Raw genomic sequence first — 12887 nt, 5'->3', positions numbered from 1 at the left:
CAGTGGTCTAGGCTGGAGCATGTACACATGACAGGTAAGAGCTCGAGACACATGGAATCCAGGCCAGATAAACCCTTCAGGGACAGACATGGGAGTAGCAATAGTAGGAGTGTCGAGGGAAGGTGGAGAGAGGAGGCGGGAAGAAAGCTTGGAGGAAGGGGGTCTGCGGACAGTGTAAGATATGAAGATAATAATAATTTATAATTTATCAAGGGGTCATGAGGTGGGAAGGGAGCTGATAAAAGAGGAGCTGATACCAAGGGCTCAAACAGAAAGTAAATGCTTAGGAAATAATGATGGCAACATCTGTACAAATCTGCGTGATACCATTGATGGCGGGATCGCTAGGAGAGCTGTGAGAAGAGCCCCCAATAAACTGATCTTTAAAAAGAAGAAAACCATTGCCCTGATATAAATGGCAGGCCATCTCCCCGAAAAGATAGCCCGTGTCCCTCTCCGCTTTACACCAGGTAGATAGCGTGGATTTTACAGGACAGTTTCATGTGTCACTGGACACAACAGCTCCCGGAGAGAAAGGAAGCAAAGGTGCTATCCCAGTTTCACCATGAGAAAAACAAGGTGCGTGGCCACTAAGGGATGCAAGGGAAGAACCCAGGTCTGCGTCTGCCAGGAACCACGGCCAACGTCACGGATGCCCGGGGAGGGTGAAAATGACGCTGTAGCCAGAGGCTGGACTAGCTCCCTCCCGAGAGGAAAGACAGTGGGGTCAATCTTTTCTAAAGAGTCACTTTAAATGTAGGGATGTCAGAAGAGAATCTACTCTGTGTACAATTTTTTTCATTCCTACTTTATTTTTTATTTTAATCACTTTACTGGGGTCTCTTGTACAATTGAACAATGAGAAAGAAAAACTAATATTATGGGGACGGAGAATCAGTATTTTATGAGTTCACATAGTGTATGTAATAATAACCCCAGAGTGGAGAAGCCAAGACAATCCAACAACTTCTTTAAGTGACTATATTTTTTTCCTATATTTTTGTTTTAAAACCTGTACAGCAGCAGTTCTCAACCTTCCTAATGCCAAGACCCTTTCATACAGTTCCTCATGTTGTGGTGACTCACCCCAACCATAACATTATTTTTGTTGCTACTTCATAGCTGTAATTTTGCTACTGCTACGAATCAGGCGACCCCTGTAAAAGGGTTGTTTGACCACCCCCCCCATAGGGGCCGCTACCCACAGGTTGAGAACCATTGACCTACAGCCTTGACTCTCGAGAGTGGACAAGTTATACACTTCTCATATCTTTTTGAAACATTTTAAAAATTCCCTAAAATTCTAATATACTTCAAATCCTCGGCAAATGTAAGAGCAGTTGTGTATAACAAGCAGTTTTGCTCACTGCATCACTCTTGTGAACATGTGATGATCTGTGTTCTTCTAAGTAACTAAGTAGAATTTTACTGTATTAAAAATACTTTTCCTTCTAAATGTGAAGGAAGTTATCTGCTTGAAGATATTCCTCGCATTATTTGCAATAGCAAAGAATTGGAAGCAGTCTTGGAACAGTGGGGAATTGGTTGGATTAAAAATGGGATTTATATTTAACAGAATTAAAGCTAAGTGCAACGACGATTTTACAACAACAGAAAAGTGCTTCTGGTACGGTTTAGCACAGAGCCCATAAAATTGTGTCAGACCCCTGGTACCGCTGGAGGGTTAGCATTGGGCTGCTCAGGTCGTGGCTCCAACCCACCTGTATCTTGGTGGGAGAAAGGTGAGGCCGTCTGTTCCCACAAAGACTGACAGTCTTGGGAACTCCAAAGAGTAATTCTACTCTGCCCTGCAGGGCCGCTAAGAATTGGAATTGACCTGATGGCAGTAGGTATAAAATTATATAAACATTATGATTGCATTTATATGTGTTTTGCGCATCTTAACCGTCATTCTTTTACAGTAATGAAGACTATATGAGATTTGTTTTGTTTTGTTTTCCCTGATTTTTACATTTCCTGTAACTTTTCTCATAATCCGTTGACTCTCTGTTTATATATTTCATTTCCTTTTGTACATGGTGAGATTCTTTATGGGTGGCTGCAGGGTACATTTATGGGTTCCTTTTCAACTCTTTTCTACTAACTGGATAATTTTATGTCTGTGTCATCTGGTTCTAAGGCAGCCAATATATGAACTCTCAGAATCTCAAATGTTCCCATAGCCCTGGGGCGCAGGAGAGCATCGGTGCTCTGAGGGTTTGGAAACGGAGCCAGGAGAACTTGACCCAGAAGGCCCAAGGGAGCTTGAAGGAAGGAAGGCATGTGCTGCCTATCCCTTTCACATGGCTCTCCCCTTTGAGATCACCCTGAACCACCGGAGGGACTGACTCACCTGTTACTGCCTCCTGCATCACTGACAGGCATCTGCTGGTTTTTTTGCAGGCATGGCAGTTCCTTGGGATAACCCAGGCGGAGAACGAAAATGAACAAGCAGCTATTGTCGCCCTCCAGAGGTAGATGCATCTAAGTGCATTTAAAAAAATCATTTTATTGGGGGCTCGTACAATTCTTACCGCAATCCATACATCCATCCATGTGTCAAGCACATTTGTATATTCGTTGCCATCATCATTCTCCAAACATGTTCTTTCTACTTGAGTCCTTGGTATCAGCTCATTTTCCCCTCCCTCCCCCCTCCTCCTTCACAAACCCTTGATAATTTATAAATTATTATTTTTTCATGTCTTACACTGTCTGATGTCTCCCTTCACCCACTTTTCTGTTGTCTGTCCCCCAGGGGGCGGGGTTATATATAGATCATTGTGATTGGTTCTCCCTTTCCCCCCCCCACCTTCTCCTTACCCTCCTGGTATCGCTACTCTCATTAATGGTCCTGATGGGGTTATCTGTCCTGGATTTCCTGTGTTTCCAGCTCTGATCTGTACCAGTGTACATGCTCTGGTCTAGCCGGATTTGTACGGTAGAATTGGGATCATAAAAGTGGGGAGGCGTTAGAAAACTAGAGGAGCGTTGTCTGTTTCATCGGTGCTATACTGCACCCTGACTGGCTCGTCTCCTCCCCGCAACCCTGTCCAGTTGCCTACAGATGGGCTTTGGGTCTCCACTCCGCACTCCCCCTCATTCACAATGACGTGGTTTTTCTGTTCTTGTGGGCCTGGTGGGCACTTGTTTTGGGCTTGTGTTTCCGACGTGCCTTTTGACTTTTATTTCTGTGCACTGCCGAGAATTTGGCCTGTGAAAGTGCTGATGCCAAGTCTCACTTACTAGTGGTTGTGGGAAACAGGAACTTGAGAGGAAAAAAAGTTTCCCTGAATCACATTCTTTCCTCTACAAATCAACTGATGTTCACTGGCAACAAAGAACGTGTGTGTCAAAAGTAGTCATAAAATAAACGTGTTGAGTACTTTCTTTTTAACTGTACCACCTCAGCTGTGCTTGCGGTTAGGTGCCATTAAGCCAGTTCTGACTCACAGGGACCGTGTGTGCAACAAAACCAAACACCGCCTAGTCCAGCACTGTCTTCATAATGGTTCTTGTGTATGAGCCCGTGGTTGCAGCCACTGTCATGCTATCTTTGCGGTTCAACCTGTGGGTCGCTATCAACCTGTGGGTCGCGACCCCTTTGGGGATCAAATGACCCTTTCATGGGGTTCACCTAAGGCCATCAGAAAACATTTATTTCCCATGGTCTTAGGAACCGAGACACCGCTCCTCTCCAGGCGGGTCCGCCCCCATGCAGGTGTGAAAACTGTTTCCCATGCTACACCATGCTTCAAAGCAAAGTTTCATTAATTTGTCCTTAGAAATAAGCATTTCACAATATATAAGTGTATATTATGTTTGTGATTCATTGCTATGCTTTCATGATGTTCAATTTGTAACAATGAAAATACATCCCGCACATCAGATATTTACACGATGATTCATAACAGTAGCAAACTTACAGTGATGAATTAGCAACAAAAATAATGTGATGGTTGGGGGTCACCACTACATGAGGAACTGTATGAGAGGGTCACGGCATGAGGAAGGTGGAGAACCACCGCTCTATCTCTTCAAGGGCCTTCCTGTTTTGCACTGACCCTCTGCGTTACCAAGCATGAGGTCCTTCTCCAAGGACTGGTGTCTCCTGACAACATGTCCAAAGTCTGTGAGACAGTCTCACCATCGTTGCCTCTAAGAAGCATTCTGGCTGCACTTCTGAGACAGATTGGAAAGTGGCTCTATTGGTAGCCCCTGGTACTTGTGATCTTCCTAGCCAACACTCTAATTCAGATGCATCGATGTATCTTTGGTCTAATTTATTCAAATGCCCTACTTTCACTTGCACATGAGGCCATTGACACTGCTCTGGCTTGAATCAAGCATATCTTAGGCCTCAAAGTGACCTACATGCTTCTCAACACTTGAGAGAGGTCTTGAGCCGCAGACTTACTCAGTGCAACGTGTCTCTGGGTCCCTTGACTGCCGCTTCGATGAGCATTGATTGTGGATCCAAGCAAGATGAAACCCATGACAAGCTCAAACGTTTCTCCGTTTATCACGATATTACCTATTGATCCGATGTAAAGGATTTGGGTACTCTTTGCATTGAGTTGTAATCCATACTGAGGGCTCCACTACATCCGCAATTGCTTCAAGTCCTCACTTTCAGCAGGCAAGGCGGTGCCATCTGCACAGTGCAGGTTGTTAAGAAGCCTTCCTCCAATCTTGATGCCACATTCTTCTTCTTACAATCCTGCTGCTCTAAGTATTTGCTCGGCAGCATCCAAAAACTCAAAAGCAAAATAGCTGCATTATACTTTCCATCCTTGTGTCCATGTAGAGTTTCCTGAGAGGGTTTCATGCAACCTTGAAAGTAAAGTTCTTGGGCCCCTGACTGACGGTTGTGGACACTTTTTCCTTCCTTGGGAGAGGGGGGACAGGGAAGGCTAGTGCCAAACCCTCCTTGACTAGAGCTCCTACGAAAACACTGGGGAAAATAGACCTTGCCAATTACACATCTATTTTCCCTGCCTTGGTTGGAAATGCTTGTAATATAATGCTTTGAGGAGAGAGAGAGAGAGAGAGAGAGAGAGAGAGAGAGAGAGAGAGAGAGAGAGAGAATGGGTGTGTTAAATCCCATATATCTTGTGAGAGTCTTAGAATCTTACATTCTACAAATTCTAGATCCTTGGAATTTCAAGCTTTGGCAATTCTGGAATCCTGCATCTCAGATCTCTCTTAGTATCTGTTGGCAGAATGGGACCTGGGTGTTTGGGCATCATTTCCCATCAATCAGAGCATTAGGGATTAAGGAAAATTTGAGTCCCGCAGCTAGTGTGTAACAGAGTTAAGGTTTAACCCAATATCTCTGAACTCCCAATCTGGAACTGTGAATATGTATGAACACACACACACACACAGAGAGAGATTTAATAGGTTCGAGTGCGTTCAAGGTTCAATATATTTTTTAATCCCCAAAGTATTTCTAAAATGGATCTAAGGTTGAGAACTTCCCTGCTACAGAGTAAGAGGTTCCTGGGACTCTGGGAGCGCCCTGAGCAGATATTTAGAACTGTCTCAGGCTCATTGGCCATCAATGCCACCATCCCCTGGCAGTTTGTTAAGACCTGGGCAGCCTTCAGCCACACCCTTCTGCAGATGATTCCAAGCATGTCAAGGTTCGACGGGCCCTAGCTAGCGCCCCCAAGGATCAGCGTAAGGAGCAGCAGTAGCTTGTGCCCCTGGAAACGCACAAGGTGTCTGGAAACATGAGTGTTGCCCTCCTTTACAAAACGGCGCTCTGTCTGATCTTTCATCTCCAAAGATCTGAGTTTAGTTCAAGTCAGGTTGTTTCAGAACTGGGAATCATTTATAATAGCAGTAATCGAGCAGAATTAAAATTTCCCTGCATCCTCATTCAAGGCGCCTTAATGGCCCATGGGTTATGACAGGCTGTGAGCCACAAGGTCGGTAGTTCAAACCTACCTGCGGCTCTGCAAGAGCCTGTGCAGAGTTGCGGCCCCAGAAGACCATGGAGGGCCATTCTCCTCGGTCCAATTGGGTTGCTATGAGTTGGAATCAATTCAATGGCAAGGAGTTTGCTTCTTTGAACCCTCCTATGGATTAGCTGAGACATTCTGTGCTGCCACCATGGGCTGGATTTCTTGGAACTTAGTTCTTAAACTAGGAATTACAATAGCCTGAGGTGCTAGTTATCAGAATGAGTTTTAACTATTCTGAAAATGTGCTTAGCTCCCGATTTTCCTGCAGATAGGCATGGTGTTTTCCAGGGACATGATATAAATGCGTTGGCACCATTCATTAGCAAAGACTTCACATCTTCTAAAGAACACTTGGACTCTGGCTCTTTAAAAAAAACAATCTGAACCTGCCTTTGTTTGTTTTGTTTTTGCCTCCTGGCAGGTGCTTAGAATTGCAGCACAATAACTTGAAAGCTTTGATGGCTTTGGCTGTGAGTTACACCAACACTGGCCATCAGCAGGATGCCTGCGAGGCGCTCAAGAACTGGATTAAGCAAAATCCAAAGTACAAATATCTCGTGAAGAGCAAGAAGGGGTCTCCAGGCCTCAGCCGGCGGATGTCCAAGTCCCCTGTTGACAGGTAGCCTTCTTGGTGTATGAGGACCAATGGTAGATACCCAAATTAGCTCCATCATGATCATACACGAGCCTGCGCTCCCTCAGCCACCACCCTGCTTCCAAATGATTTACAGGCCATTGTGCTGCTCGAGGGGTGATCAGTTTCACATGCTGCACCCACTCCAACGAAAAGATGGATCCCTGAAGCCACAACCAGCTTTTCACCACATGGCCTCCATGTGGACATTCACAGACATTTGTCTGAGCACCCTGTTTGAAAGCCAAATGTTTGGGTCTATAATTCACCTAAGTGAATGACGATGAGGATCGAGGCTCTAAGTCGCATAAAGCCCTACAAGGTGGTAATGGAGGGGGAGCGGGGGAATGCACGTTCTGTTGTGTCAGTATTTTGTTTCCATCAGCAATAAATCGTGATGCCAGGTCAATTCCCACCCTGGCCTTGCTGGGGACACTTAGCCATGGAGATTTCTATGTTGGCACTCAGACGGGTCAGGGGAACTCACTTGTGAAGACCGTATTGTGCCTGTATCTGTGCAGGAGCCCTAGTGGCACAGTGGAGAACACTCTAGACTGCTCTCCATAAGGTCAGCAGTTTGAAACCACCAGTCACTCTGCAGGAAAGTGAGGCTCTACTCCCATAAGGAGTTACAGTCACAGAAACCCATAGGGGAAGTTCTACCCTGTCCTACAGGGTCACCAGGAGTCGGAGTCAAATCAATGGCAGTGAGGTGGTTGGGGAGTTTATTGGGTTTTGTTTGTATGACAAAATCAGTGAGTGTCTTCAACATTCAGTATTGATGTCTTCGTCCGGAGCGGTGATCTTTGCCCCAAACTCTTGCTAGTCTATAATGAAGAGACGCTCCTTGCGGTAGAGAACTTAGTAGTAACTAATTCCCGCTCAGACCATTTGGATTACAAATCAAGTGTGACCCCTTGCAGCTCTGTTCTGGAAGGAGTGAAGGAATTGTATCTGGAAGCCGCCCACCAGAATGGAGATTTGATCGACCCAGACCTACAGACAGGCTTGGGAGTACTCTTCCACCTGAGCGGAGAGTTCAACAGGGCAATTGATGCATTTAACGCTGCCTTAACTGTTCGGCCAGAGGTAAGTGCAGGCACACCCAGAAACCATCGAGTTGTGTATTCATACTAAGTTTCATTAGCTACATTCATTATTTGCCTATTGCACTTTCCCAATCTCCCTGCCTCTGCTTAAAGGGATCCGTATTGCTGACATGTCCCTCTGGCTGTTCATATGTCAATACCTAAACTCTAGGCATGAGTGGCGCGACAGCCTCAGAGGGTGGCTGTTAGTTGTTGAATGATAGTCAATTCCCAAAGTTGCCCCTGAAGATGTGTAAGGCATGCGTCTGGGGAGCCGTTCCTCTGTCATCCTCCAGCCACTGCGGGCGCACCAGAGGGCAAGGTATCGCCGCATGCTACGCTCCTTGTTAGAGCTCTTCTGTCTCTGTCATCAGGACTATTCGCTATGGAACCGTCTTGGGGCGACCTTGGCGAATGGAGACCGCAGCGAGGAAGCCGTGGAGGCCTACACTCGGGCGCTGGAGATTCAGCCAGGCTTCATTCGGTCCAGATACAATTTGGGAATAAGCTGCATCAATCTGGGTGCCTACAGGTAAAGTATGGGAGCAGACTGAGAGGGGAGAGCCAGGCTCCGGGCTGAGGCTGACGAGCCTGCAGTAAGGCTGCCTCCCTTTGGAGGAGCCATGCTCCATGAACGCGTCACAGTTCTCCAGAGGCGCAAAGCCAATGAGATATACAGATCTGGGTGGGAAGACCTGCCTCTGGGTGGTAGTGGACAGAGCTTTTAAATGAATGCATTTGGGGGGGTGGCGGAATCATGACAATATACAACACAATTTCAAGTTATCCATACCTATTTGTGCAAACTATGTGAAGACTATTCACATACACTCCTTTACCATCTTCTGAACCCCCACCACCTGCCCCTGTCCTCCCAAAGGACTCTTCGTCCACAAGTACAGGAACAGATTTAAAAGAACTTCATGAAAAATCCGAGAGTGTGTTTGGAGATCACCAAGGGGAACCAGAGTCTTGTGTTATCTACAGCTCTCTAGAGATCCCTGCCAGGCATACACTTGATGGCAGTGGGTGGACTGATGAGCCTGGCTCTCTTGGGCTGAGAGCTCTTCCTTCCCAAAGCCATCACCCTTTGAAGAGGCATCCAGAAAGAGCATCCAAAGCCAACTCCCTGTCTGTTTCTTTCTGTCTCTCTAGCTTGACTATAAGCAACGCAGAAGAGTAGGTGGTTGGAACTCCCCCTTCATTCTATTGATCAGGTCCCTCCAATGGCTTCCCAACTGCCTCCCATGGACAGGCAGATCTAACCATGAATAAATGCCTACTATCAGAATCCAAAGGGTCTTTTTATGTGGGGTAGCTATTGAGACTTATTAAAATTAAACTGAGAAAAAAATATATTGTTATTCTTTTTAAAAATAACCAACTCATGTATTAATATAAGCAACGTGTTTTAATGAAAATGATTATTCTCCCCACCCCTCCCCCAAAAATGTAGATGAATGAGAAAGTGTCATTGTTCTATATTCTTCCAATTGTCTTTAATGGAAGGCAGATTTTCATGTCTGCTTCGATACATCACACATCTTGTCACCTCTGGAAAACCCCACAGTACATGCATGAGCGAATGAAAGTGAAAGGTCAGGTAACATCTCGGTATTGTTATTAAATGAACTTTGACCTCCCTGATTGGGGTGGGGGAGGGCCTTCAGACCACATGTTGAAAACTGCCAATTAAGGTCACATATGTGGATTCACCGTGCTTTATAACTGGGTTTAAAGTGGAATCTCGTATAAATCCAGGGAAACAGAGACTTGGGGAAGTGGAGCATCTGCCCTACACTGACTCCCGTGGATGCAACCCCAGCGGTTCGGATAATAAACTGAACTCTCCCCGAGCTGCTTGACATGATTCCATCACCACTAAGGAAAGTTGGGCCACTTTGTTTCTGAAATAGAGCCAGAGTCTTCCTGATAAACCCTAGTTTTTAATATCACCGACAAAAGGCTGGAGGTTGGGGTGCATCCAGAGGTGCCTCTGAGTAAAGACCTGGCTATCTCCTTCCAAAAGAACCCAGTCTCTGAAAACCCACTAAAGTACTATGCTCCTTTGGGACAGTCGAGGTCGCCGAGAGTCAGTCTCCACTCAGTGACAAACTGGTTTGGTCTGGCTTTTCAGAAAGCACATCTGCAATGGTTGATGTCTTCTGAACTATTCCTGCAGCGGGGGAAAAATCACAGGCACCTGCCGAGTTAGCAGTGGTTTTAATAGCACTCCCCCTTCCCTTCCTTCCTACAGGCTACTCCTAAGATACACAGAGGCTGTTTCTCTCTGTCTGGTCCCACTGTCTTTAACGATAAATTTCATAACAAGAATAATGAGAATCAGAAAACTGTTTGATTGTCCAAAGCACCACAGAGGGGAGTGACTTAGGATTTTGAACTGGTAGAAGAATGACAAACCAAACCCAATGCCAACAAGTAATTCTGCCTCAGGACAGCCGATCTGCCCCCTAGAGTGTGGAAGGCAGCAAATCTTCCTCAAAGCTCTTACCACACCTTTCTCCGGAGGAGGGGTTGACGGCTTTGAACCACCGAAGATGCCCTTCGCAGCCAAACACTGGACCACTGTGCCGTCAGGGCTCCTAAAATAATAACAATCTTTTTTTTTTCTTTCTCAAAGTTGCTACCTCCCCAATTAGTTGTATTTTTAAACGCTTGTCTTTCTACCCCTTTAGAGAAGCAGTCAGCAATTTCCTCACTGCCCTCAGTTTGCAACGAAAGAGCCGAAATCAACAGCAAGTTCCTCATCCGGCAATTTCGGGGAACATCTGGGCGGCCCTGAGAATCGCGCTCTCGCTGATGGACCAGCCCGAGCTCTTCCAGGCAGCTAATCTCGGTGACCTGGATGTCCTCCTCAGAGCTTTTAACTTGGATCCTTGAAGGAGGAGAAGAGACGGGACTGGAGAAGCAGCAGCAGCCCTGTGCGTGCTTACTTGCCCGGAGAAATGCAGAATGATTTTATTATGAATCTCAAAATAGAAATAGCAAATGCTCTAAAGGCCCTGGTCCTAGAACCCAAGGAAAACCCTACAGGCAGTGCCCAGTTTCTGTTCAGATGCAAAAGCACAACACGTTGTACATAGAGTTGAGGTTGGGCCTGGAAGAATGGAAAGACTAGATGAACCAAGACAAAGTGACTGTGTGTCAGGAGGGCTCTCTTCACAAATGGGGAGCACATTGCAAAGCAGGTTCTTGGGGGGCAGAGGGAAGGGGGGAGGTCAGTCTGTCCCCAGTTGCATCAAAGGAACACGCTCACAGAGAAAGCAGGGCCTCGGACCCTGGAATCATGTTTCCGAACGGCCCTCCCAGAAGCTCCCCCTTTTACAAAATTGAACCTAGTTTGGCCATTGGTGCATGCACATATATTAACTCTGGATTGCAGAGAGGCATTGCTTAAACCTGTTCCAATTTTAACCTCTCCTGTCGCCCTTTGATTCCAGAGAGGGAGCTTGGCTGGCAAAAGCAATTCTTGCACTAGGAATTTTTGCTGTTCCCAGCGGAGACTTCTCTGGGACTGTATATCTGCACTTTACTCTCATGTATGCCTTGCTGGAGTTTTGTTTTTTTGTTGCTCCAATTTTTAACTTGGGAGTGAGAGGTTTGAGAACTCTGCCTTGTTAGACCAACGGACCAAATAAAAACTTTCTGAAAGTAGTTTTTCCATAGTGTAGGGCTTCGAAAGCGTGTTTTTCCTAAAGCAGATAGGGCAGAGTATAAATACGTCAAACACAGGACTGGTGCGCACGCACCCCGAGACTGTGGACTGAAGCAAGGAGGTACTGTCTCTTCGTGGATCCTCTGCTGGAAGGAAGTTAGATGGCATCCTGATTTCTCCTGGGGTCACATTCACGTGCTTAAGTGTCGTATTATACTGGCTTTCTAACTGCCCTGCACACCAATAGTCCTTTTAAACTGTTAATATTTGAAATGATATTTCTTAAGCGTGATGAATACACTTTTCCTAAAACTAATTTTCTTAGCTTCTCTAATACTCTGTGCTGCCCGCCCTCTGCATCCTATGCGGTAGAAGACTGGTACTTTCTACCTAGAGGTGAATGGATGTGGGTGGTTGACTACAGCTGACGCATGCCCCTTTGGCTCTTATTTTGGATGCTGATCGACTACCAAGAATTTGCTGTGAGCAGTGGTATTGCATTTAATTGGTGACCTTCCATGTAGTTCTACAGAGTGGGTGCATGTGTGTGTGTGTGTGTTTAGAGCTGGGAAGTTATTTTGAAGGCTAGCATTCTTTTTTACATAAATTAAAAGAATTATTGCAAAATACTGACCCAGACATAATTTCACTCATGATAAGTTCTAAGAAGTTGCCCCCGTTCTCCTTCACTTGGTCTCCTCCCTTCCGCCAGACCGTTCCCCACAGTAGTTTGTAACTGACTTTTTCTTCCAGGTCTCGGGTAAGTAAAAGCCGGTTGAAGTCGTGATACGAATTGCCAAGCAAAATTTGGGGCCAAGTCAGTTCAGGTGACTGAAAATCAGCTTGTGCCTGGAGGGAAAGCGCCCACGTAGTGAGACCAGGAACTCTGGGTGTGGGTAGAAGCCCTCTCCTCTGCGACACTTGAAGGCCCAGAGTCTAGGAGATGGGTGGGGAGGCGAAACCACCTGTTCTGATTTATAAAAACGAAGTGATGAGGGCACTGTGCTGCGTGTCGTGTTGGGCTATTGCAGCAGGAGGCAGGGATGTTTAAGGCACCACCGCCGGGCAATAAGGACACAGCAGTTAAAAGGCTCAGTGATGTAACTGAAAGGTCAGCAGTTCAGGCCGTTTCCATGAAAGAAAACACTTGGCTATCTGTTCCAGGAAATATTGCAACCAAGAAAAACCTAATAGGCAGTTCTACTATGACACAGAGGCTCACTGACTTGGAATCAAGTTGACAGGACTCCACCACCCCATCTTGGCTGGCCTCTTCACTCTCTCTGAAAGTCAAGCCAACACCATCTTCCAAGGTGTGCTTCTGTAGAATTTTCTGCATCCTTAGAAACTGTATAGGAAGGACCCATGGGGACCAATTTCCCACCAAGGGCATCTCCCTGCTTGGATTTTCCTGATGGAGAATCCTTCTCCCTCCACCTATTTCTTCTTCCTCCCTCTCTCTGGAGTTCATTGGCTGGTTAGAAGCTGGAGACCCTCATAATCCCTTAGAAACCTTGGAA

At 46.1% G+C, this 12887-nt stretch overlaps 1 protein-coding gene across 4 annotated transcripts in view; it reads left to right on the top strand.

Annotated features, from left to right (window-relative positions):
- PEX5L (peroxisomal biogenesis factor 5 like) overlaps positions 1 to 11778 on the top strand; it is a 213064-nt gene extending 201286 nt beyond the window's left edge. For all 4 annotated transcript variants that reach the window (XM_075555606.1, XM_075555604.1, XM_075555605.1 and 1 more), the window contains 5 exons: positions 2404 to 2474; positions 6391 to 6588; positions 7527 to 7692; positions 8066 to 8223; positions 10388 to 11778. In XM_075555606.1, the coding sequence (XP_075411721.1) occupies positions 2404 to 2474; positions 6391 to 6588; positions 7527 to 7692; positions 8066 to 8223; positions 10388 to 10592 (798 nt within the window). In that variant the 3' untranslated portion in view covers positions 10593 to 11778. The remainder of the gene's footprint in view (positions 1 to 2403; positions 2475 to 6390; positions 6589 to 7526; positions 7693 to 8065; positions 8224 to 10387) is intronic.
- Positions 11779 to 12887: the final 1109 nt, after the last annotated feature.

This window comes from Tenrec ecaudatus, chromosome 8 (assembly GCF_050624435.1).
Source record: "Tenrec ecaudatus isolate mTenEca1 chromosome 8, mTenEca1.hap1, whole genome shotgun sequence".
NCBI lineage: Eukaryota > Metazoa > Chordata > Mammalia > Afrosoricida > Tenrecidae > Tenrec > Tenrec ecaudatus.
Note: the sequence above shows the minus strand (reverse complement) of the source record. Positions and strands in the feature narration are given on the sequence as shown.